We start from the raw sequence: 24,381 nt of genomic DNA on the forward strand, positions 1-24,381 counted from the left end.
ATATTTCTTTACATATAGCAACACTGCAGTTCCCATGGCAAACTGATATCTGCTTTGACTGACTCAGGACAACATTGTCTTGGAGCAGAAGTATTCGTGAATAGTCATCCCTATGTTTAAGGTAAGGAACAATTATTTTCAACAAATGCCATTCAATACACTGATATAATATATTGTATTTTACTGAAACACAAACGTCGATGATATATACATATAATCTCAAATTTTAAAGAGTTGTAACATGTAGCCATGTCACCTGCTCCAAACTTTACAAAATAAATGTTGCGATGACTTAGCTTGTGGTTTGGCTCTTAAGCAGGGCTTTAAGTGGGCCGGGTCTGAGCACCGGCAGTTTTTTTGGGGGGCCCTCGAAACGGGTCTCTATCGGGCTCTATTTTCGTGGCTACTAAAGGTAGTCCGTTCTTTATTTATTTTTTTCGGACCCGTTTTGAGGGCCCAAAAAAAAACTGCCGGTGCTCAGACTCTGTAAGCGCATAAGACCTTACATCGTGTTCCGCCAGAGACCGAAGTTAATATGCAACCCGTAACAGGCGCGCAACACCCATTGGACTCACAGGGCTTCAGCCCCCCCCCCCCCTCCCCGTCGTATGTGGCAGCCCGGGATGAGACACCTTCCCGGGCAAAAAAGCAGCCGCACCCTAGCACTTCACAGGTCTTTAAAAGACCATTTGCATGTTAATGAGGCCTCGCTGTTGTTTCACCCCTTCTAAGAGCCCCTGCAGCTCCACTCTGCCTATTGCTTAAAGTTCAGCCCCCCCCCCCCTCCCCGAAACTTTTGCTCAGACCCCCCCCCGAAATTTGGCTCTAGTTGCGCCTCTGACCCGTAATCGCCCTAGTTGCATCACACATTGTTTGTTTCCAGACGATCCGACGACACTGGGCGCCTCTGCCCTTAGAGTGGCAGCACCGAATACTAGCATTCTGTATTTCTGGGGCTTGCGGTAGACAAGAAAAGGCATATCCCTCTGCAAACACGACCTTACCTTCCAAATGATGCACGTAGGAGCTCTGTGCGGCCCACTCATGCATCAGACTGACAGACCAGTCACTCCAAGCCTGAAGTCTGCACAGTTGGCTAAGAAAAAACGCCCAGGAGCACCTAACTCCGATCAATACAATGCAACATCTCTATCACTGTCTGTGCACCCTCAGACGGACATTGCCTTCCATTCCTCCATAACGAGTGGAAGTACTTGGACTCAGGCCTTTAAGTTGGACGGGTCCTCTCGGTCTCATACCCATTAGTAATAAAAAACTGACTTGAAGCCGTTCCCTACCGGACCCCATATACGTGTCCTTACATTTACAGGCAACCACACGCCTTGCTTATTCAACAATAACTGTAAAAACCCAAAGGTAATCCATATCAATATTGCAGTCTCTGATTACATTTCACATATATTAGTTCATCTCTCTTTTCGTAAGTGTTTGTTTTTGCTGATGCTGTGCTTCTGTAGTTTTTGTCATGCAGCTCTTGTATAGAGCACAGTGAACTGAGTTGCCTCCATATGTCTGGGTGTGAATTCATGTTGTAGTTGGGTCTTTATGGCAGGCCACTATTGAGAGCTCTGTAGTAGGAGTTGAGTGCAATGCGAGCTGCTCACGGTGACCATCAGTGACTCATGTAAAAGTGTTCAGAAAACATGCACATCTGATCCTTTGCCTATTTGCAGAGCACAAAGAGTGACAGTCACTTATGCACCAGTTGTCCCGGTACTCAATGGGAGAACACGGAGAAGTGCCGGTACTCATGATTTTCTTAAGCACACAGTGCTAGTTATTTTGATTTAGACCACGCCCCTACTCGGATAGGCCACGCCCCTTCAAGACATTAACCACGCCCCTTTTAGAGCACCCCCAGTTTTTTTTTCCCACTTAAAGCACTGCTCTTAAGGTCAAGTCAGACACCTAACTTTACAGGCTTGCACATCTCTAATACTTCTAGGCCCTACCCACCGCCCTTCTTCATGGAACAAGGGATCGCCTGGATACCAGTGGTCCATGAGGGTCTAGATGTAACACTTACCACACATTAGATCACCTACTTAGCTAACTAGGGCAGGAGCCCACTAGGTAAAAGTGATCCAGTCACACTGATCGATGAAAACACTGCTTGGAAGCGTATTCTACAGGACCTAGTGCGCCTTCGGAGTCAAGCTAGAAGTGAACAGGAATTGCTGTGTACTATAGAGTGATGAATGTTTCTCCCTTATCTGAATGTCCAAATCGTTGGAGGTATGTTGACTATCCCCGTGGCTAAGCAGTTTGTCCCTTTAACCCCCTCTGTAAAAGGCAGTAAGTCTGAGAATACAGACAAGAGTAGATCACATTGCCAGTAACGTAAAAGTCCATGTTACAGCGTTTATTAATGTCTCGACTGCTCTGGGCTATAAATCAAAGGATCTGTCACTCGTTCTTGGAAGGCGGGGGGTCCATACCTTATGCAATCAACATAGGAGCACAAATGACAGGACAAACGCATTGGAGTTTGGGCAGAAAATAAACACGGCTGGAGAACAGGAGATTACAGAAGTCATGTTTTCCGGGGGGAGGGGGCATGTTTTCTAAGAGATCGGCAAGTCAGCTTCTCCTTACAGACTGCAGGAAATCTTGTGTCGATACTCACTGGAAGGCGCTGTAGGCAGGCGGACCCCGCCGGGTCTCCCACGGCTTGGGAGGGGGCTGCGAGGCCATAGTTCTGGTTACTGTTCCCAGCACAACTGCCCTGGAAGGACTGGTAGCTAGACAAAGAAGACGGACTACCCATCGATCGTTGCTTGCTGTTTCTGCGCGTGAGCAGGGGGTTGACTTGAACACAGCACCCCCTCCTAGGAGTGAAACTCTGCTACTACGGAAGTTGGTAAGCATTTCATGAGTGGTACCTGCAGCCAGAGCAATTACTAAAAGTTTCAAGCCTGCATCTAAATATCCACGTCTTCGGGACACCCGAACGAGGTTTCTCTCTGTACGGTAGCATAGTGCTCTTTTTTTACTTTCCCAGAATACAATGACTAGATGCTGTCAGAGCGTATTTATTCGCTTTTAGTACATAATGCTCCGTGTCTATTGAGCACAATTGATTATTAGTACGTATTCTTATCCCTTTCATTGCTGTTTATGAACGCCCAGTACGGCTGCCACACAGACGTTTGTCTCGTATTGCTCTCTAACGTTGACGCAATTAGTGCTTAAACAGCTGATTGGTTGGTAGCGTGCGCACGCGCATTTTCCTTGCTGCCTTCGGTGATCTTGGGTAAGATTTAAATTACTTTTGCGCAGCGCGAGTCCCACGCGTCAGTCTTTAATTGTAATTCACAAAGAAGCGCGCTCGCTAAAAGGAATGTGAGGTTTAAATTGCAGTCACCCCAAGTGGCATCTCTTTGAAAACTACATATCTCTTTCTCTGTATGTTTTAGGCGTTTTAAATCATCAGACCTCAAGTTTTTGTAACAATCATAGTATTTGAAAAGCGCTTCCTACCCTTAATGAGGCGCCAAGCCTGTTATCGGATTGATAGCATGCTTCACTGTTTGAAAGAGTGTGTTTGTAACGAGCTTATTGTGGTCAGCGTGTATTTTCCTGCGTGAGGGGCCAAAGCGGTGTTCTTATTTGTAGTATCTTGTATATGTACTGACGCTTCTCCCTTGTTGCTTTGCCCCTAGTTGCGCAGCCAGTGTAAATGTGCAGCTGTGAGGTGAAGTGTGACAGTTGGGGTATGGGCTGAGCAGCAGGCAGGCAGCTCCTGGTGGGGCTGCTGTACATGGATGTACCAACTTGCAACTTAGACTGAATAAATCATCTTAAACTACACTTCGGATACCTGAACTTCGTTACCACATTATTCCATCTTATTCTGAGGTGTGCAAGCCAAAGAATTCAAATGAGTAGCCGAATAGGCAAAAAGTCACGTCAGTCATGAAAGCATGTGCTGAAGATGGTGGGGGAAACAAGAGAGGCACTGGCTTGTTAGCATTTACTGTTATTCGGGTTGCCAGTCAGTGATTAGCAGTGTCACCAGAGGCTAAACTGTTGTTCCTCTTTGGTTGACTCCATGTTGGACTTGCTGGTGGCTTTGTAGCACGATAAGTAGGGGCTGAGATTGTTGCATATGTGATGCCAGCATATAGTATTACAATGGTACTGTTAGTTCCAGAATGTAGTTATATAGTTGCATGCAATGGCGGAAGAAGACTCCCAATTTCGGGGGGCGGGTGGGTGGAGCGTTTGGGCATACAGGGGCTAATGCTTTGATCAATGGCAGCATAGCCATTTTTAGAAACTGGGTTACAATGACTAGGTGAGGTTACCTTTACTGCTGTGGTATGCTACATACCATGGATTGCACTATAAAACACAGATTGCTGAAGCTGTATTCAGTAGTACTACAACACGGTAACCTTGAATTCCAGCTTTCATTGTGAATTCATGCTTTAATATACGTGCCAAGTATCACAGCCTCCTGAAAGCTTCCATTTGGAAAGATGTTGGGGATGAAGTACATAAACCAAGCTTAACCCTTTTACCGCGGTGCAAATTCCGCCGCAGTATGGGCGAAGTAATGAGTGGGCGTGATTCAGACAGCCCCCGGATGGGGGCTGTCCGACGCATCGAACGAGTTAAATGCGGTCGGAATTTTCCCGCAGTGCGGCAAAATTTCACGCGTGTGCAAATTGGATGGCTCCTGGCCATCCAACGCATACGTCACCCGTGACGTCGAAAGGTTTAAAGTATGGTTATCCATCATTGTAGGAGGCTGGCTTAGTATATGGTGCACACCTATTTAAGTGAAGCACCTTGCACTAATTGTGCACTTTGACTAATCCAGGCAACCCTTACTGTGATTACAGTTGTCTTTGATAACCTTTTGAAAGCTCTCAAAGTGGTAGCTGTGGAGAGCAGCCTTCAGGCTTATCTTGAAGGACTGTTAAGCAGCTTGTTTTACCAGATTAATAATGTAGTGTAGGTTAAGTAAAAAAAAGAACCTCACAGTGTATAAGTAAAAATATGTCTATTTATTACACAACACTCACTAACCCATTGGTATATCTCCTACCCAAAGATGTAAACACAAATGCACAATAATACTTTAATTGCACATAGATAAGTAAGCACAAAATACAGTGGTCTCTAGGTGGGAGACCAAACCATATACTAAAAGAGTGGAATATGAACTGCGATCGAAGCCTGGACTTTGACCAGGAGACTCACAGTAGCTTGGGACATAAGGAACCATCCAAGATAAGTACCCAGGAACCACACAAAGGTGTGTGCAAGGTGGAAACACAGCCGCGTGTCCAATAGAAGTCAACGGGGAAGTCGCAGTTACAGTTTTGAAGAAGAAGAACCCTGCCCAGTAGACCCTCAAGAAACACAGTGAAAGACAGTAGGCTGGAGAGTCACCCCACCTGTGGATACCCCTGGACCCAGGATACCTACCCCAGGGAAGCCGGGTCCCTAGGTGCGAAGTGAGGTCGGAAGCTGCCGTGGACAACAATGGAGGATTTCAGGAAAGGTGCCGCTGGAGAAGACTATGCAAGAGTCCAGTGAAATCTAAGTGTGGATTCTCAAGTGAAGAACCTGTAAGCAGAGGGGACAGAGTTTCTATGCCACTCAGAGGTGACCAGGAGTAATGGAAGAGCAATGCCAATCGATGATTGACAGGTCAGAAGAGTTGACAGTGATCATGTCACTGCACATGTGAGGACCAGGCGACACTGAGGTAGAACACGAGCTGTCCCACATTGGAAATTGAGAACCAGGGGACCGGTGTCCGACTGGAGCACCAAGGCACAGGAGTCGCAAGAGAACCTTGAGCAGCTCACCAAGAAGGAAGGCCCATGATGCAGAGGATGTGGTGAGAATGCTGTCCTTGGCAGGAAGAGATGCTGGAGGCTTGTAGCCTGAAGATCTCTAGAGTGCAAAGCCAACAAGCCTTGGTAATGGCAAGTCAAGGCAGTGTAAACACACAGAAGGCTTGAGGAGATTTACCAACCAGCAGGGGGGACTCCCCTACAATAAAAATTAACAACACAAAAAAGCCAACAGTACGGGATTGTTTTGCCCCCACATACCACCCCAAACAGAAACAAGCAAATCAGCCTTGGCCCTTCTCCAATAGGAATGGCCCAGCTGAAACTTCCAGGCCAGGGCCCCTCTGAACAAGAGCACAAGCAAACTTAAACCAGTTTTGGTCCATTTGGCCTGGTCAATCAGGAATTTGAGTCCTACGATGTAGTGAGCGCAGCCCCATATGTGTGCTTTTAGAGCGTGGCGCTAAAGAAAGTAAAAAAGCTAAGGGTGAAATGCTTGAATTCATCTCTACCACTGGTAACTGCTAGAGGTTGCATTCCAGTCCATCATTTTTTTGTGTCCACCAGGCCACTACTGATCACCCTGGGTCCTGTTCTAATTTTTGCATCTCTGTAAATAACGTGTTCTATCCTTAACTCGGTGATATCCATTTTATCAGCCCGTGAAAGATGAAAGGTTGAGCACCACTGCTTGAATTTAAAATCTCTTCAGGTTGTGCTTAGATGTCTGTAGATGGCACAACAATGGCACTGACAACTACATATGTACACTCAGCTGCATATAATGTGCACTAAGAAGGTTTATAGATGGATTTTTTTAAAATTTGATATCAAAATGTAATCCTTATTTTGGGATTTTTCCTTCTAATAGTGCTGTGCATTATCATAAGCTACACAGCACCAATAAATCTCTTAAGATATATTCTGTAATTCAATACACTGGGCTTGTTTTGTGGGCTTTTTATTAGGAAGGCAACATTTTTGTGGCATAGCACAGTCTTTTAACCACCATGTGATGGGGCTTACATGTTGCTGAATACCCCTGCTATCTACTTGTTGATGGATGGGATAATGGCATGAGGGATCTAAAATAAGTATTATCGCTCACTGTCAAATTATTAATGTCAGCGTAGCCACACATCTCATCTACAAAGATCTCGGCGCTTTAAGCTGTTGCACGCTAAACTTCAAGTGCGGGCGTTATTGAGTGCGACTTTGTCTGCTTATAGAATCACAGTATGGCTTTAGACCTTTGACTCGGAAGAAGGTAGCTTTTATTGAGTTGCGATGCCCAGAAAATATTAACAGTGAGCTGTAGGAAACTGGCTCTATATATACTACACCAAAATGAGGTATAGTGTGTATAGAGACCAAGTGACCCCAGATGTAGGCAGAGGTTAAAGTTAGATAGAACCTTACTCTCTATTTGTGGTAGAGTGGTCGAGTAGGACGGCAGTATCAGAGGACAGTGTTAAGAATTTGATGTACACACTCAGTCAGAAAATGAATTCACACACTCAATAACTGAACTGTAGGCCAATTGTGTTTGTATAAAAATATATACTGTTGTTTTATTTTTAGAACCAAGCAAGCCTGACACAGGTAAGCATTAAATACTTTTCAGTAATAAGTTACTGGATATAGAACAGTTTGAAAATGCAATAGAACTTGTACTTGGTTTGATTTACAGGGGATGCAGCAGGTTGCAACACTTAGCAAATACAGTACATTGAAATGAATAGGCTTTTTCAGTAAATTACAGGTAAGTTACTTTTTACATTATTTTTCTAACTCGGTGCTGGATACCTAGATTCAGCACTAGGACATTTCCTGTAAACAGGTAAGTAATTACGTTCTGGTTATTCGCATGATTTTTATTTAAAGAATATTTTTAGATTTCAAAACTCCACACTTAGTCGTTTTTTGGAAGAAAAACAGTGCATTGAAATGAATACCCTTTTTCAGTAAATTAAAGGTAAGTTACTTTGTACGTTACTTTTCTTACTCAGTGCTGGATACCTGGATTCAGCACTTTGACATTTCTTGTAAACAGGTAAGTAAATGCGTTTTGGTATTTGTCCGATTTTTTTTTTTGTTTTGTTGTTTTTTTTGTTTTTGAAACATTTTATTTTATTTAACATAAGATCTGCAGTACCTTCCTTATAGAGGAGAGAGTATGTTGATAACATCTCATCGGCCAATAACATATACAGTGATGTACAGATCACACAGCTTTGCCTATTGTGCATCGTCTGAGCCATGGTCTATGGCCTGAGGGGTACATATATGGCCTCTATATTCATTGCATTTGCCCCACACCCTCCCCCATTTCTTGGGGCACCCTCTATGAATATATGTAGCTTTTTCGGCCACCATGATCTTGTCCATGTCTCTTAACCACTCTGTCAGGGTTGGAGCTTGCGCTGCCTCCCATTTCTGACCAATATTTCGCTTAGCTACCATCATCCCCGTTGTTGCCCACTGTCTATCTGCGTTGTTGAGGTCCATCGTTTCCCATATGTTTAATAGGCAGCACTTGGGAGCAAGCAGAACTATGTTTCCACTAACCTCTGTGATAGTATCCATTACTGCTGTCCAATATGATGTGATCCCCGGACATTCGCACAGAGTATGGTAAAATGTGCCTAACTCTTCACATCGGCGCAAACAGTGCGGGTCGGAGGCTCAGCCTATCTTGTGCATTGTCACTCTCGTGTAGTAGGTCCTATGCAGTACTTTTAGTTGGATGAGACGCATTCACGAGGAAACTGCTACCTCTCTAGGCAATGCGATCGCGTCCTGCCAGTCTGCATCATCCACTTATCCAACCTCTGCCTGCCAGATATCCTGAAGTCGTGTCAGGGGTCCGTCTGATTATTAATAATTTTCTGATACGTAAGGGAGATCGCCTTCTTGTGTAAGTGATCAGTCAGTAGTCGGTCTTCTAAGGGGGACGATTCAGGGAGTATGTCCGCTGCTGGAATTGCTGCTTCTAGTGCGTGCTTAACCTGCATATATCGAAACGTTTCTCCAACCTGCATATATCGAAACGTTTCTCCAGGACCCATCTCGTAGTGCTCCTAGCCGGGAGATCCCTATCAGGTCCCACTTCTGAAACCCTTTGCTCTTTCCCAGGGTACCTAACCTACTGGTGTCCCACAGTGCGGTGTGTTACGTGAGTTTATCGGCCCATCCGAGGTGTTGTGTCACTGTGTGCCATACATGAATTGTGTGTGCTGTTGGTCCTATGAGCCCCGTTGTTTTCCTCTTGTTGTATAGTACTCTATTTATTCCCCCAGTTCCCAGAGTTACCTTGTCTAGGTGGTATGCTGGGTCAGTGCCAGGCGTGTGAAGCCACTGATTGATTGTCATCAGCTGGGAGGCCCAATAGTATGCCTGGATATCGGGCAAGGCAATGCCCCCGTCGTACCAGCTTCTGATCAGTTTGCACATGGCTATCCTTGCCGGCTTGTTGTCCCAGAGGAGATTAGTGCCTGCCGTGTTTATTGCCTTAAAATATGAGTCGGGCACACAATAGGGTGTGTTGTGTAGGGCATATAAATATCTAGGCAGAGCCATCATTTTGAAAAGTGCTACCTTGCCCAATAGTGTGAGTGGCAATGCCCTCCAGTGCTTAATATCTCATCTCAGCCTTTGTAGCAGTGCCTGAAGATTGAGCACCTGGAATTCGTCTGGGTCAGACGTTACGTGTATCCCAAGGTATTTAAAGCTGTGTGATACTATCTTGACCATAAATCCCCTAGTTAATTTGGGAGGTGATCCATGTAGAATATAGAGCACCGATTTCTCCCAATTAATTGTATATCCTGACACCGACCCGAACACCCGGCAGATATCCAGCAGTGCGTTAAGGGATTGTGCGGGGAAAGCTATATACACCAGAATATCATCTGCGTATAGAGAGATACGGTCCTCCCATCCCTCCCTCCAACTTAGGCCTCAGACCACAGGGTCTCTTCTAATCCAGGCAGCCAGTGGGTCCAGGACCAGCGCGAATAGGAGTGGCGACAGCAGGCAGCCCTGCCGCGTCCCTCGTCCCAGAGTAAATTCCGGTGATATGTGCCCATTAGCTACCACGTGTGCGATAGGGTTAGTGTATAATAGACGAACCCATGAACAAAACTTAGGCCCAAACATTGGAGGACAGCAAAGAGAAATGCCCATTCCACGGAGTCAAATGCCATTTTCGCGTCCAGAGATAGGACTACAGTGTTCTCCTGGATTGCATGTTTGCAACCCAGTACATTATGTAGGCTTCGGAGGTTTAGAGCCGTATTTCTACCAGGCATGAATCCTGATTGGTCCGGGTGGACCAATTTAGTAATTTACGGGGCTAATCTAAGTGCCAGCGTCTTAGCCAAAATCTTGGCCTCCGCGTTGATCAGCGATATCGGCCGATATGATGCACACTCCTCTATAGGTTTGCCCGGCTTATGGATGGCTACAATGGTAGCTATACGCTGGTCCTTAGGAAGCTCGCCGAGGGTCCGGCTCGCTTCGTACATTCGCAACAGGTTAGGGGCCATCTTATCTGCCGTATGTTTATACATTTGCTCTCGGACAAACGTAGCGGAAGTGATTGACGGAGCCACAGCAGGAAATCTTCAGCTACGTGGAATTGCAGCCGGAACAACCCGTTATTAAGCTGGCAAATTTAGGAGATTCTCCTGACTAACTGGTATTGTTTCACGTTTTATAGCAGGGGTCTCAAAACGGTCGATCGCGAGCTACCGGTAGCTCGCCGACCCTCTGGTAGTAGCTCGTAACTGCTCTCTAATTTAAAGACTTCATTGTTAGCATTTATTTTGTATCCCTTCATTGTCTATTAGGGCTATCAGCCCTTGCCCGCCCTCACCCAAACTAGCTCCTCAGATTGGCTGAGCTTAGCTGAGGCGGGGCGGGCCAAAGAACGTGACGTTCTTCCTGAAGTCATGCGCCACCTGCCTTTTCCAGGCTGGCATCGCACTTCGTAATCGCCGTCTCATCCTCCGGACAAGCTGCGCAGGGCTGGTAAGTGTGCCCCTGGCCTGGATTTATAGCAACATAGTTGGTAAAACCCCTCGGCTAAGTGCATGTAACCCTACAGGGTCAGTTAGTAGTCACAGGATCCTAAACTTTGATGCCAGAAGTAGCAGAATCAAAGTCTCGAGGCGCTAGCTGTATCGGAGTTTTAAGAGCGCCCAAAGACTCGCATCGGGCTTATAGCGCTTAGCATTGCTACATATCTAGTTTAACTTTGAACCCTTTTGATGTGTAGCTCTGTCTTGAACATTTGAAAAATTGCCACGAAGCATCCAGAGATGCTAGGGGCCGAGCCATGACAATGTCCGCCATCAGAGTAAACTTTGGAAAAGGGCCATTGGCCTACATTCGGATGGGCTCAAGCATTCCCCAGGGTCTGGTGTAGGAGCCTGGAAGGATGTGCTCGGGTGAACAGTGGTGGGTTCTTTGGCCTCTGCTACCATGTCACGGACTGAGGGAGCGCTGCTTACGTCAGTGGGTACCGTTTTCCTCGTCTTTCTGGCGGTGAAGACCGGGGCACGATGCGCACTACTTACAAGATGGAAGCCCGAGTCAGGCCTACTGGTCTGTGTAGTAAACAGTCTGGGCCTAACCTGACGTTTAAAATGCGTTTCAAGCACCTCCTGCATCCATTGTGGCGTGTTGTCTCTGCTGTGAGTGTTGGGGGTCGGAATGTTGCCTCCCGCCCTCCCCTCAGCTGGGGTTGAAGTGTGTCTGTGTAATAGGGCGAGGAGCGATGGAGACAATTTCTGCTGATCGTAGATCGGGGTGCGCAGCTTCTCTGCTACTGAATGTTTGGGTCGCCCATGGGTGGGGGTGCATATGTTCCAGGAAGGCTGGGGTGTGGCCTCTGCTGACAGAGAGTTCGGGCACTCATCCCTGTTGCCTTGGAAAGGCTGGCACTGCGTCTCTGCGGTGGGGGGGCTGCATTGGACGGACAGTTGAATCTGACCTGCTGGTCACCGCGGAGGTACACTAACACCAACTTTCTGCCTGAAACGCCCATGACCCCTCCCCCAACCAAGGGCTATCAAGGGCCTGCAAGGAAACACTGTCCCACCCCCTCAATACTAGGTGGCATCGTTGTTTAGGCTGCCTTAAGGCATTTGATTTTAACATCGGCTGCCACTGCGCTTTACATCTGCCTTCAGTAACAAAGTGCGGTGGCAGCCGACCTTAAAATCGAAGGTCCTTGCAGGCACTGAGCTGGTACCACGGTGGAGGCCAATGTTAAAATCAAAAGTGCTTGCCTGCCGTGAACTGCTTTCACTGACTACAGCACGCTTTAAATTTGCCTTCAAGTTGTAGTCAATAAAAGCAGCTCGGTGCATGCAAGGCTCTTTGATTTTAACATCGGCTGCCACTGTGCTTTATTATGTCTTCTTTCAATTTTAAAGCTCAGTGCCAGCCGATGTTAAAATCAAAGCGCTTTACATGCACTGATCCGATCCTATCAAAACAGGCCCTTCACCTCTCTGTCCAGTCCTGTCACTGCCTGCCTCTCGTCTCCCACACTCTTCCTTTGTGTCAAGGCAGCTCACTTGTGTGACACGGAGCTGTGTTTTGGTGCACCACAGCTATGCAAAACAATTTGATTTGTTGAGTACTTCTATACTAGTGTGCGTTTAATACAGGCAGCTTCTGTTTACAATTTTAGTGGCCGAGTCTGAGATGATGCAATTTTTTCTTGCGTGGGATTTTTCTGAGCAAGGCTCATTAGTCCTTACCTGATTTTACCCATGCACTTTGATCCCATTGATGTTCTGTCTTTATATGGCTTGGTTTTAGAGGTGTTACTTAGAAGAAAATTCAATGAAGGACTCAATTGCCCTGATTTAGAAACTCGTGGCCTATGTAGGAGGAAAGCAGGCTGGTGAGTTCAATAGATATCTGGAGTGTGTGTGCATGCACATGGTGTGATCAGATTTAACATTTGTTTTAAGGAACAAATTAATGCTTACTTGTTTATAGCGTTTTCAAAATTTCATGATGTGTAAGTTTGAATAAATTTGATCTGTATATTAGAGTAGTTAATCATGGAACTTTCTGTTTATTGAGGTATGTGCTTAGGGACATTGCAATGTGTTTAATGCTAATATATTATTACTGGAAGTAGAAGAGTACTGTGCAGCGAGTGCAAAGCTTAGCAGGCAGTCTGTTGCTGAACATTGCAGAACTATGCATTTTCTGAAAATTGACTTTGCAGCGTTAAAGCATGTGTTATTGAACTGAGTGAAGTGCTTTATAATAAAAGTAAGGTTGTCACCTTTCCAAATATCTTCCATTTGTTGTTCCAATAGTCTGCAAAGGCCGGGACATGAAAGAAAATCATATGTATTATTACTAACATAACTTTTCTCCCTTTGTTTTACTTTTTTTGATAATGAAGAAAGGGGAAGCATTTTTATAGCGCTTACTAATGCTCACGAAAGCACTTACCTACATGGTTAGCAAGCTATGGCAAGTGTAGGGTGGGTGGTTCAAAGTGTTTTCTTTGGTTTGTGATCCTATGTGGGAAGAATTTCCTTGTCTTGCCTGATTAACACCAAGATGCGGTTATAGTTATCATGTTATGGGACACAGTGCGTAGCAGTGTGGTGAATGAGGTGTGAGACAGATATACAGTTTATTATGTTATGATTTTCAGTCTGCTGACAGCTTTGAACAGCTCCATAGGTCTATGTATCTTGATCAAACCACAGTATAGGCACAAAGAAATTAGGCATAAGACAATAAATGAGGGTGTGGGAGGTGTCTCCGAAAAATGCGCGAGTTGTTTGGCCTTTAGTAGCTCACGACGATTTTCACTGATCAGAAGTAGCTCTCACTACAGTAAAGGTTGGAGACCCCTGTTCTATAGCATAATGCCGCTTTCACACAGACTATGAACACCCTCATTGATTTGTTGAAAGACCCGTACCTGCGGAATCTGCCACAAAAAATGACCAGCACAAATCGAAAACGCCCTCATTCTCAAGTTTGACAAATCTCCGTCAAATGCAGATAGCAGGCGCTTAAACTATTTTTGAAAAAACTTCAAATTTCGTGACTACCAAATAAGCGACTCCGTTTCAACATAAAAAGCGCGGGTCTTTAAAATAAACAAATTATGTTGGTGTTGAAGGAATCTTCATAACAAAGGACATTTGACAAAAAACAAAAAGACCATTCAGTCTTTCAAATATCCAGTCGGTTTTACACCAACCGGCTTCGAACCATCCAAGGTTTTTCGACTGAGCCACACCCGGTTAGAACAAACCAAGGAGTTTTCTAACGTGCCGCACTGCTAATCCAAAGGATCCCCGGCAGTCGACGGTCTACAGTTGAAAGTAGTAGGCACCATTTGCGGCGCAAGAGAGTTGCCCCAAGCCAGGCCAACAGAGGGAAAATCTTTTGGAGGCTGAAAAACAAAACAGGAGGATCCTGGCTCTGTCCTTCACATTATCTGAAGAAAATATTTTATTGTCTACGAGGTTTTGGATTTCAAAGAAGAAAAGAAATGTTGTGTCACCAGCCCCTCAATGTCTAAGCAAAGAAGGATACGTAGACTACACTAAGACGCGCTTCAACTTTGCTACCTGGGTGCCGTGAGGGGAAACAGCCAACATCCCGCCCTAAAGCCGTGAGGGGAACGGCCACCAACCAACTACAACTCCCAGCGCCCCTTGCAACCTCAGCGCTTGCTGACGCTGCCACCGCGACGAGCGGTACTTCAAAACCTGCGCCGGCTTCCCGCAGCCCGGGACGTGCTTCAACTTTGCCACCTGGGTGCCGTGAGGGGAAACAGCCAACATCCCGCTCTAAAGCCATGAGGGGAACAGCCATCAACCAACTACAACTCCCAGCGCCCATTGCAATGTCGGCGCTTGCTGACGCTGCCACCGCGACGAGCGGTACTCCAAAACCTGCACCGGCTTCCCGCAGTGCAGTACGCGCGTGAGCTTGCCCTGGCCGCAAGGAGGCGGCAGGGCAAGGCCATTCCCCTTTTGCCTGCTGTCAGGAAAATGTTCCTGAACTTCTGAGATATGCAGGTAGTAGGCTCATAAGGTGGGTGCCTTTGCTGTTTAAATCGACAAGCTAAAAGACTAAAATTGACTATTTGCCTCCTTTACCTGGGCGTTTCCTCTCCTACTTGGGAGCCTTGTGTTCCATACAGCAGCCCTGGTTGAATTCTGCCCATTCTACGTATTGTACTCCCATCTGATATAAAGGATTCTGACAAAAAAATAAAAAAATACATCCTTGTCTGGCAACCAAAATGGGGAGACGTACCTGTGTAGGGAAAAAATCAACACTAACTGCCCAATCTCCAACAAGCCACCAGCCAACCTCGATAGATAGGATGCTGCAGAGGGCAATAGGGTCAGTTGCAAATGAAATTGTACAAACTGAAAGACGGTTATCAATAACACCGGACCTAGTCCCTCTCCTGACTAGCCCAGAACTATCACCGGTCCAACAACTTGCAGAATCCGCCTCCATAAGGGCCCATTCTAGGACTCGGGCCCTTGTACATGAAGCACTGCCCCTGAACTTACACATCGAGGACCCCCCTTTGCAGGCTGAGTGTCTTGGTGCAGTACAAAACAGAGTCGACATGGCACACATCCCTGTGTGCCATGCCCACAACACACACTGCCCTGACATACCTCAGTCACCCCTCTAGCTGTATGCCCTATGCCAGTGGTGTGGGCACAGGTGCATGAGCTCTGTGCCCCTACAGTACCCAGGTCCATTCCTGGGCAATGTAAGTGCAGTGCTGCCATTAAGAGTATATGGTGCTGGGAGGGCGTCCACATGAACTCCACAGCACCATGATAGCTACACTGAAGACTGAGAAGTTTGGTGTCAAACTTCTCAGCACAGTAAACCCACACTGATGCCAGTGTGGGATTTACTGTAAGATGCACGACAGAGGGCATCTTAGAGATGCCCCCTGAACCTAACCTACAATCCACGTCTTGTCTGAGGGGCTGCCACACAGCCGATATGTTGCTGGACCCCTGGGTAGAGAGCCATCAGCTCTCCTGGGCCTGCAACAATGCACATCCTGGGTGAGGGGCTAGGTCTCCTCCCCCAGGATGGACAGGGGAAGCTTCAAAGGCATTCCGCCTTTGTGAGCTTCTCCAGGCCACATGCTGTACTCAGCAACTGGCTCCTACCGGTTCTGACCCCCACCCTGGCAGGAAGACTGGCCGGAAACCCCAAGGAAGGAAAGGGTGTGTGCCAGCCTCTGCTAACCCCACCCCTCAGGTGGGGGAGGCGAGGTGAAGCACATCTCTGGGCTCTCGCCATCTTAAAGATGGGAAGCCCTGCCCAATCAGGACTAGGCTACTGCCCCCCCTACCACAGGAGAGTGGCAGGATAGGGGGTGTACCCACCCCAGGGCAGGGACCCATTGGTCCCTGCCCTTTACCTACCTGTAACGCCCCTAAATCTAGTATTTAGGGGCACCCTGAGCCTTCCTTCCTTAGATCCAGATTCCGAAACAGCAAAGAAGATCAAGAAACAACAAGACCTTCCGTGCAGCTGCTAACAAGAGGAAGACACCAACTGCTTTGGCCCCAGCCCTACCGGCCTGTCAACCCTCGAACCTGCTCCTGCTAAATCCCGGAATCTCCCGTGGCCAGCAACCTCACAAACCCCGGAGGACCTGGCTACCTTGTGACTCTAAGCATCTGGGACTCCCACGAGCAGTGGCACTGCTCAAAGCAAGTAACTAACCCCTGGCATCAGCCAGGAACCGCGAGCTCTGCATATTCTGCACCCGCCAAGCCTGGCCTGTGCTGGAGTGAACAAAGGCCACGAGTACGTCCCACCGGTGACTGTGACCCTGCATCCAGCACCCAAGGACCCACCTCGACGCTCCTGACGACCAGGGGCGGTGGGTGAGATTTGAAAGTGGTGGGGCGCAACCGAATTAGCATACAGCACCGTAGCGAGCGCAGCGAGCGAGCCCGAACCCCAAAAGGGGTGTTTGGGGGGATTACCCCCCCCAAGAAAATTTTGGAAAAAAAGAAGAAAAATCGTGCATTTTCAAGCAAATTTGAGAAAGCAGGAAGGTTAATAAAGCAATTGTGAAAGTGCAGTTATTACATTAATAGATGGCATAACATAGGTAGCTGCTTATTCAGTATTACCACAGAGCTTCATACATTCTGTCCTATTATGCTCAGGTGCTGAATTCAGACTATAAGACTCATGGAAATCTCAGCTCTAAGAGTAGAAGAAGTTGCACAGCAGTGTAATGGTTGCCAGGCTCGTTCCGCAGGAGCGTCAGGAACTTGAAGAAAAGTCCACAGTCTTCCCCTACGGCCTTCCGACTCTATTAGAATAGACTCTAGAGTAACGAATGGCACGCAAGGGGAAAACAGGGAAACAAAACAAGGAAAGGCGGGGGAAGAAAAATAGTCTTACAACATACTGAATATTAGACTCTAGAGTAACGAATGGCAAGCAAGGGGAAAACAGGGAAACAAAACAAGGAAAGGCGGGGGAAGAAAAACAGTCTTACAATATACTGAATATAAAAGAGGCAGCGCAATGCGCTGTTACCGTGATTCTGGTTGAGCTGAACTTTGTACACACACTTCACATAGGTCCACGCAAGTACCCCAAATATAAATGGTATAAAGCAGTGTTTCCCAAACTGTGGTCACATTCCCAGGGGGGTCCTCAGGCAGTAATTTTAAAAGCACAAAAAAGTTCCTTGTAGAATCAGCAGTTTTCCAGCAACAATAAAAGTGTCAAGATTACGTCGGTGATTAATGTACCTGCTGGAGAGAGATGAGAGTTGTGTCAAGTGGCAGCTTTGACTTATCTAATGTAGCACAGAGGGTTAATATGCCTACTGCAAAGAACGTGTACCATGCATTTTGAAAAACATTTTTTATGTGCCTAGGTTAGTGGGTTACTGCTTTAGTCACAGATTCTTTTGTTACTGTGCAGTTCATAAGTGACAATAGTAATCTAGCACAGTGACCTATAAACTGTCATCAAAGAGCTGCTTGCAAGCTGCATGATACAAGTTAGAAACATATGTTTGTTTCAAGTCTTTCATTATCCTAATCCTGCTAAAAAGGTTTATTTGGGTGGAAATACATTTTTATTGTTAAAGTCAATGCTAACCACTGTTATGTTCTGAATCCTGAGTTTGTGCTTCTCCAGACCAAGCACTCTTTAAAAATGCCTACCAGTATGAATAACATGTGAATCCTACACCCTGTAGTCGCATTTGCCTTATGTAACATTTTCTATACACTGATTTACACGTATGAATCATTGTCTCCATGGGGCAGATTTGCAAGAAAATTGACTGTGTGTGTCGCAAGCCATTTGGCTGCGCCGCACTGAGTCACTTTCGAAGCACAGGGATGCGACATATTTACAACAATATGTTGCATCTCTGTGCTTCCCCCTGTGCTGGCGCACAAACTGCTGCCATACGCCTGCACAGGCACATTTGCACCATGGTGCAAGGATGCCTGTGTCGTGGGGAGATTGTTTATGTGCAGGAAGTAACCCTTCCTGCATGTAAACAATCAGAAATGGCGTTTTTCAACTTCTAAGTGTGCTGCATTAGCACACATAGAACTTGCAAAACGTCATTGTTTTACTGATTGTTTATGTGCAGGAAGGGACACCTTCCTGTACATAAGCAATCACCAGAGGTAATATCCTGTTTCTATGCGTGCTGCAGAATGCAACATGCATAGAAAGAGGAGAAATTAATAAATTTCTCCAAGTTGCCCCTCCCTACGCCTCCCCTGGGGTGGCGTAGCATTCAGACACATTTCCAGATTTACGATTCCTCGTAAATCTGGAAATGTGTCTGGTTCCATGGGTTATGCGTGGGAACACCCACAGCAACACTCATGGAACGTCCCTTTCACGTAAAGTGCTGTGTGCAATTGGGCCATATTTACAAGACCAGTAAAAGTCACGCAGGGTTGCTTTTCCTGCCTTGGAAATATGGGGCACTAAAATGCGTCACCGGTGCATCACTTTTTGTGACGCACCTGTGGCGCAAGGGGCTTGTAAATCAGCCCCTATATGTGTGTGATTTAAGGTGCTCTGACATCCTTCAATGGTATGAGAGATGTTATAAAACAAATTAAATACATGTGACAGAGGGGCTATGGAGAGATGAGGCACTGTTGGAGGAGGATAATATGGGAATCATTGAAGAACCCCAACAAAGATTGTCATATCCTGGTGCATAGTAAGGTCATCATTTACTACTCTTTAAAAGCTGATACAATTCAATATATAATGATACATGTGTTGTAGACTGCACCATTGTTTCCTAAATTGTCTTGGGGGGAGAGCCTCCCAAAGCCCCCTTTGTAGTGGTCAGGCGCACTCACTGCACTAGGTGTGCACTGTATGGGGACTGGTCTGCAAACATTTGCCTGGGCTGCTTTGGGTTTCCAGTCTGGCCCTGGCAGGAGTCTCATACTGCGAAATAAAACCAACCATTTAAAAGTTAGTCATGGAGATGCAGCGCTAACCCTCCTGTTTTTTGCTAATTCTTTCAATATAAAATACTAAAATCCTTAGTAATTCGAGTATCCGTTTTGTGTGCACACGTGTGTTTATTGTTTTCGAATTACTGTTTTAATGTTTGAAATTTAAGTCATACAAATTGCTTGGGGGTCCCCGGCTTCCAGTGGTGACTCAATTGGGGTCCTCAGGAGTAAACAGTTTGGGAACCACTGGTATAAAGGTTTTCGCAATTTGCCAAGGGGAAAGGTTTGATAGGCAACACAAGCAACGAATCGTTCACCCTGCGGGAGACAGGTCCGGCCAGTGAACAAAGGTGAGCAAATCTGTGTAGTCTCCAAATAGAACAAACACTACAAAACTTTTAAAAACAGAGATAACAATGCATTTCTTACCTCAATCAGAATTTTTTGTATTCAAACAAGTAGCAGCATTCACTTTTTGTAGATGAAATCCGCACGTCTCTCTTTCAGTGTAGCAAACTTGTCAATTACTTTCATGTTGAAGTCCGGTATCTTTTGGACTAGCTTGCTCTCTACAGATAGCATCGCCAAAGCATTTAGTCTTTCCTCTAGCATGGTGTTCCTGAGGAATGTCTTTATGCGCTTTAAGGCTGAAAAACATCGTTCAGCTTCTACTGTTGTCATTGGAGTCGTAATCACAATTTTTAGTAAAGTCACTGTCTCTGTAAGTGAGTTTTCCATATGCAGTTTATGAATTAAACTCAGCAAAGTCAAGGCGCTTGTGGCCTTCCGGTACACAGGCATTCCGTAGAGTACAGTTAACTCAGTTCTCAGCTGCTCTTTTTTGAGCATAGGATACGCTTCCACAGCCTGATTCAGAGCACGCTCAGGGAAGGATTCATCATATTGTGCAAACTCTTTACCTTGCAATAAAGTCGCACTCACCAAATGTTTTGTGAACGAAAAGCGTTCTTTCGCCTGCACAATTACAATGTCACATATCTCCTTTCCAATTCGAACCAGAGAGGTGATGTTTTGTCTGCGGTTTGCAAAAACAGAATGCTGCGGCAGTTTGCTCTCTAAATCTTCAACCCCATCTCTCACTTTCATAATCTGTTGTACAAATGCAGATGTATTGGCTTTCACAGAGACAGTATCTAGGTCTTTTCTTTGCAACTGATCGTATAACACATCAACAGGAATCATTATGTCATGAAATAAAAACAGTAAGAACTGAAACTCTTTGTCTTGTAGTGTTCTAATAAAGCCATGGGCTTCATTCTGACTTGTGTGATCAAAGTCTGCTCTGGATGCTATGGCGACAAAACATTTCTCAAGGCCCTCCCTCTGTTCAAAGATTAAGTTGACTGTACGAATGTGAAAGTTCCAACGAGTTGAGGATCCCCTTGGTACGCTTTTGTCCACAATCTCATGAAGGGCTTCTGTTCTTTTGGGGGAACGTGTGAAGAATGCTGCTATGCCTCCGATATCCTGAAAGAAGACTCGTGTCTCTCTGATCTTTGATACCGCCTGTTGCATAATAAGATTGAGTTGGTGGGCGTAACAGTGCACAAAATGAGCATTAGGGTACACATCTCGAATTCTCTTCTGAACTCCACTAAGGCTCCCACTCATTACGGATGCACCGTCATAGCTTTGTGCGATAAGCTTTTGTTTTTGAGGCAGGTCCGGGAAAATTAAGTCCAGTTGACACAGTATTGCTTCAGTGATGGTTGCTGCACTAGAGTCACTTAAATGCGTGAAGCCATAAAATCTTTCCACAATGTTTCTGTCACTGTCAAGGTACCGAAACACTAACACGGACTGTGTTTGAGTGGACACATCAGTGGTGTCATCAGCCTGAATAGCCACAAAGTCTGTGTTTCGCAACTCTTGCACAATATGGCTTCTTATAATTTCGAGCATACAGTCAAGGAGTTCATTTTGTATTGTATTAGAGGTGCCCTTAAAGACTGTAGCATGTGCTAAATGTCTTTCCAAATCCTGGTCTATGGTTGACATTAAATCCACTAGGCCTCGGAAGATCCCAGGTTTTGAGGAAGTTTCCGATTCATCATGGCCTCGCAATGCCAGTTCGAAAGCACCACAGAAACGAATGCAATCAATGATCTTGGATAGATTTTGTCTGTTCTTATCCACAGCTTCATTGTGTTTTTGAATGGATTTGCGATACGCATCATTTATCTGCTGCTCAATTGGTGCGTCTTCCCCCAACATTCCCAGTCTTGTCAGGTTTTCCAGATGATTTCTTGTGAGCGCATGCTTCTTTATTTTTTCAGCGATGTGCTTCAGGTCGACCATTCCTTGCCGTGTCCAAGAAAAGTCACCGCCAAACAGCAAGCAGGGGAAGCAGAACAGAGAATTGCGTATAGGGCAGCCTGTAAGCCAATCAGCTTTTGCGTACCAGGCATTTGAGAATGTACGTTTTGACATTTTTCCTCTGTCCTGGGTAGTTTGCTGTAGGTTTATTTCAGGCTGATGAGGTCCCAATTCTTTTAACTTCAGTTTTTGTTCAAGTGGCCGTGACTGGAATGACTTTGTAATCAGCTCTTGTACTGTATTCATGATGGGGTGTCGGGTGTTGCTGGCCTTACCAATATATATATATATATATATATATATTAAAGAAACCTGTCAATAATCAAAGTACAACGTATAAGGTGCAGTGCAATAATATCAAATTTCAGTATAAATACATTATACATATATATTGTGCATTATCCTAATACATCTCAAATGACTGCTAAAAATAGAGCCGTACTGCCTCCTGCCTCTCTGTGCCATAGTGTTGCTGGAGGCACTGAAAGACACTGCTTGAGGGCCTTGAGAGTGACCACGTGACATACATGCTCTAACTACGATGTAAAAAAATATATAGCATCAGTTGCCTTACCTTTAACACTGGTGTTTGCTGGGTTGTAGCCGGGGTCGGGTGAGAGAGCAGCAAAGGAGGTTGGGGTCCTCTTGTTGTTTGCTGGAAAATTGCCCCAAAATGCGGTAATGTTTCAGGTTGTCAGGTGCTGAAAATGAAAAGATAACAATTTATTTTTGAAACAGTAGGGTAATGAAACAAAGACTGTGGGGAAAAAACATAACGCTCCAATTTTTTCCTAGACATCAGATGAATCTATTGGAGGCTTTGAAAATAAGGAGAAAGTGACTGCCAGGGAAAGAGGTCCCATCACTGCCCTAGAAACAGTTACCAGATTAGAAGGAATGAATTGAGTGCAAAAACCTGCATCCTCTGAGGTCCAGACATCATTCTCATTGTAAGGTCCCTGAAGAGGCAAGTCTGAGTCTGACCCCTAGGTACCAAATATTTAACCTTTGCAGCGGGTGTCATAACTCTGCAGGACGGTCTGTTCTGTGACCTCATCACTACTCTAGAAAAGTGGCTAGGGATAATGGTGGGGAGATACCCAATCTAGTTAGTAGAGCAAACAAACACACAGAGGAAACAGACAGGGCAACCCTAGTCTTTGTGCTTCTGAAAAGCTGTGTTCTCAGTGTCAATGGGAAATAGGCACATTTTGATTGGTGTCTTGTTTTTTACACCACTTTTTCCCATACATCAAAAGTGTTCCACCAGAATCAGCAACAAAGCAGGCAATTGGACACTGAAAGAGAATGCAGATCCAGGGAGGCTCCAACACAGAAGGGTGTAGAGTCTGGGACATCTAACGTAGTGCAGTTGAAGTGAGTGATGTGTGTTCTGACAGCAGTGAGTGATGTGGACAGTGAGCCTGATGTCTGGGATGTGCCAGAAGGGCTTTTTTATATGTACTAAACCCATTTGGGTTTTGTGATCCATTCCGACTCGTAATTAATTAGGAGGGGTCGTAAAAGGGGTAACCCTGCCTAATTACAAATAGCAAAGGCATTAATAATTTGCTATCATAATTGCGGTCGCAACCATTGGCCAGTTACCAATACCACAAAGGAAGGGTTAACTGATTCACAAAGAGGAAGGCTCATTTGCGAACTGTGTCCACAGCCTGGGAGGGATTTGAGTAGGTGGTTTAAGGCACTTGGCCAGGGCATAGGTCGCATCACAAAAGAAAAGTAAAGACAGGTCGTAAAATGTAGGTGCACTTTTTCTGCCCATCCTTTTGATACATCTAGGACAAAATGGCTTTTCAAATTACCAGGTGGATTTAAAAAGAGTCCCTTGTCGTTTCGCACTTTACGGCTGGGTTGTTATTTGTTCTGTTAATGGCGGTAGAATAAAGTTGAAATCCATGGAGATTGTCTCGAAGTATGCGACATTGCGACAGGCCCCCCCCCTCCCTCTTCTCCCCCCCCCCCCCGCATAGCAAGCAGCGCCTTCATAAATGCTAGCCCGCGCGCCAGAGTCCCTTTATGAGCACCAGACGCCTACAGTGCAGCGAAGCGCGCAATCCTTAATGCCACCTGGATTGATATTTTATGGCACAAAAGCGACATAACTGTCGGGAATCCCTTTGTTAAATGGCCGCATTAAGCAAGCAGTCTCATGAAATGTCTAATCCCCAGTAACCCTGGTGAAGTGTGTTTGTTTTTGCCGTGTCATGTATGCTCTGGCCGTAAGACCCACAGTAACTTGGCCAGTTATCAGGGAGCGTATTGGAGAGAAGTCTTAGAGTTCTGGAGTGAGGTCATTATTTACAAATGAGATATTAGGAAGATTTCCAAGGGGGTCATTGCTAAAATAGATAACACGGGGAAAGGAAGGCCTTGGCATTAACGGGAATGAAGTTACTGCACAAACCAAGGGAAACAACAACAGCAGCAATGCAATACAAGAGAGAGTAAAAAAGAAAAAAAACACTGTACGAACGACTAAAAACAGTACAGCAAAATCGTGCATCGAAATGCAACGCTGGTGACCAATTAAGAAATGTCCCAAGTATTGTATCAGAAAACCTGGGACTGCATCAGGCAGTAGATGGCTCGATGCGTTTTTCTTTATCTTTGCACATACACGTCTAGAACAGAACTATTTTACTTACTGTACATCGAAGGCCGTCAGAATGTGTGTGTAA

General features: G+C 45.6%; 3 protein-coding genes across 3 annotated transcripts in view; 1 reads left to right on the forward strand and 2 right to left on the reverse strand.

The window, feature by feature from the left end:
• Nucleotides 1–2,824, reverse strand: part of PEX13 (peroxisomal biogenesis factor 13) — a 153,116-nt gene extending 150,292 nt beyond the window's left edge. Inside the window, exon 1 of the mRNA XM_085612359.1 lies at nt 2,648–2,824. Within this exon, the coding sequence (XP_085468485.1) occupies nt 2,648–2,715 (68 nt within the window). The 5' untranslated portion in view covers nt 2,716–2,824. The remainder of the gene's footprint in view (nt 1–2,647) is intronic.
• Nucleotides 2,825–12,740: 9,916 nt separating this feature from the next.
• Nucleotides 12,741–24,381, forward strand: part of PUS10 (pseudouridine synthase 10) — a 339,122-nt gene continuing 327,481 nt past the window's right edge. Inside the window, exon 1 of the mRNA XM_085612358.1 lies at nt 12,741–12,747. The gene's annotated coding sequence lies outside the window, so the exon portion shown is untranslated. The remainder of the gene's footprint in view (nt 12,748–24,381) is intronic.
• On the reverse strand, nt 17,439–21,753 carry LOC146821414 (zinc finger MYM-type protein 1-like). Its single transcript, XM_085612356.1, has 2 exons — nt 19,772–21,753; nt 17,439–17,650 (listed from the first exon to the last, which is right to left on the reverse strand). The coding sequence occupies exon 1, from the start codon at nt 21,659–21,661 to the stop codon at nt 19,811–19,813; it is 1,851 nt and encodes a 616-aa protein (XP_085468482.1). The 5' UTR covers nt 21,662–21,753; the 3' UTR covers nt 17,439–17,650; nt 19,772–19,810.

This window comes from Triturus cristatus, chromosome 6, assembly GCF_964204655.1.
Source record: "Triturus cristatus chromosome 6, aTriCri1.1, whole genome shotgun sequence".
NCBI lineage: Eukaryota > Metazoa > Chordata > Amphibia > Caudata > Salamandridae > Triturus > Triturus cristatus.

What these genes read in the sequence shown, in the direction of transcription:
- LOC146821414 (XM_085612356.1), bottom strand. Translation starts at nt 21,661, where the DNA reads ATGGTCGACCTGAAGCACATCGCTGAAAAAATAAAGAAGCATGCGCTC.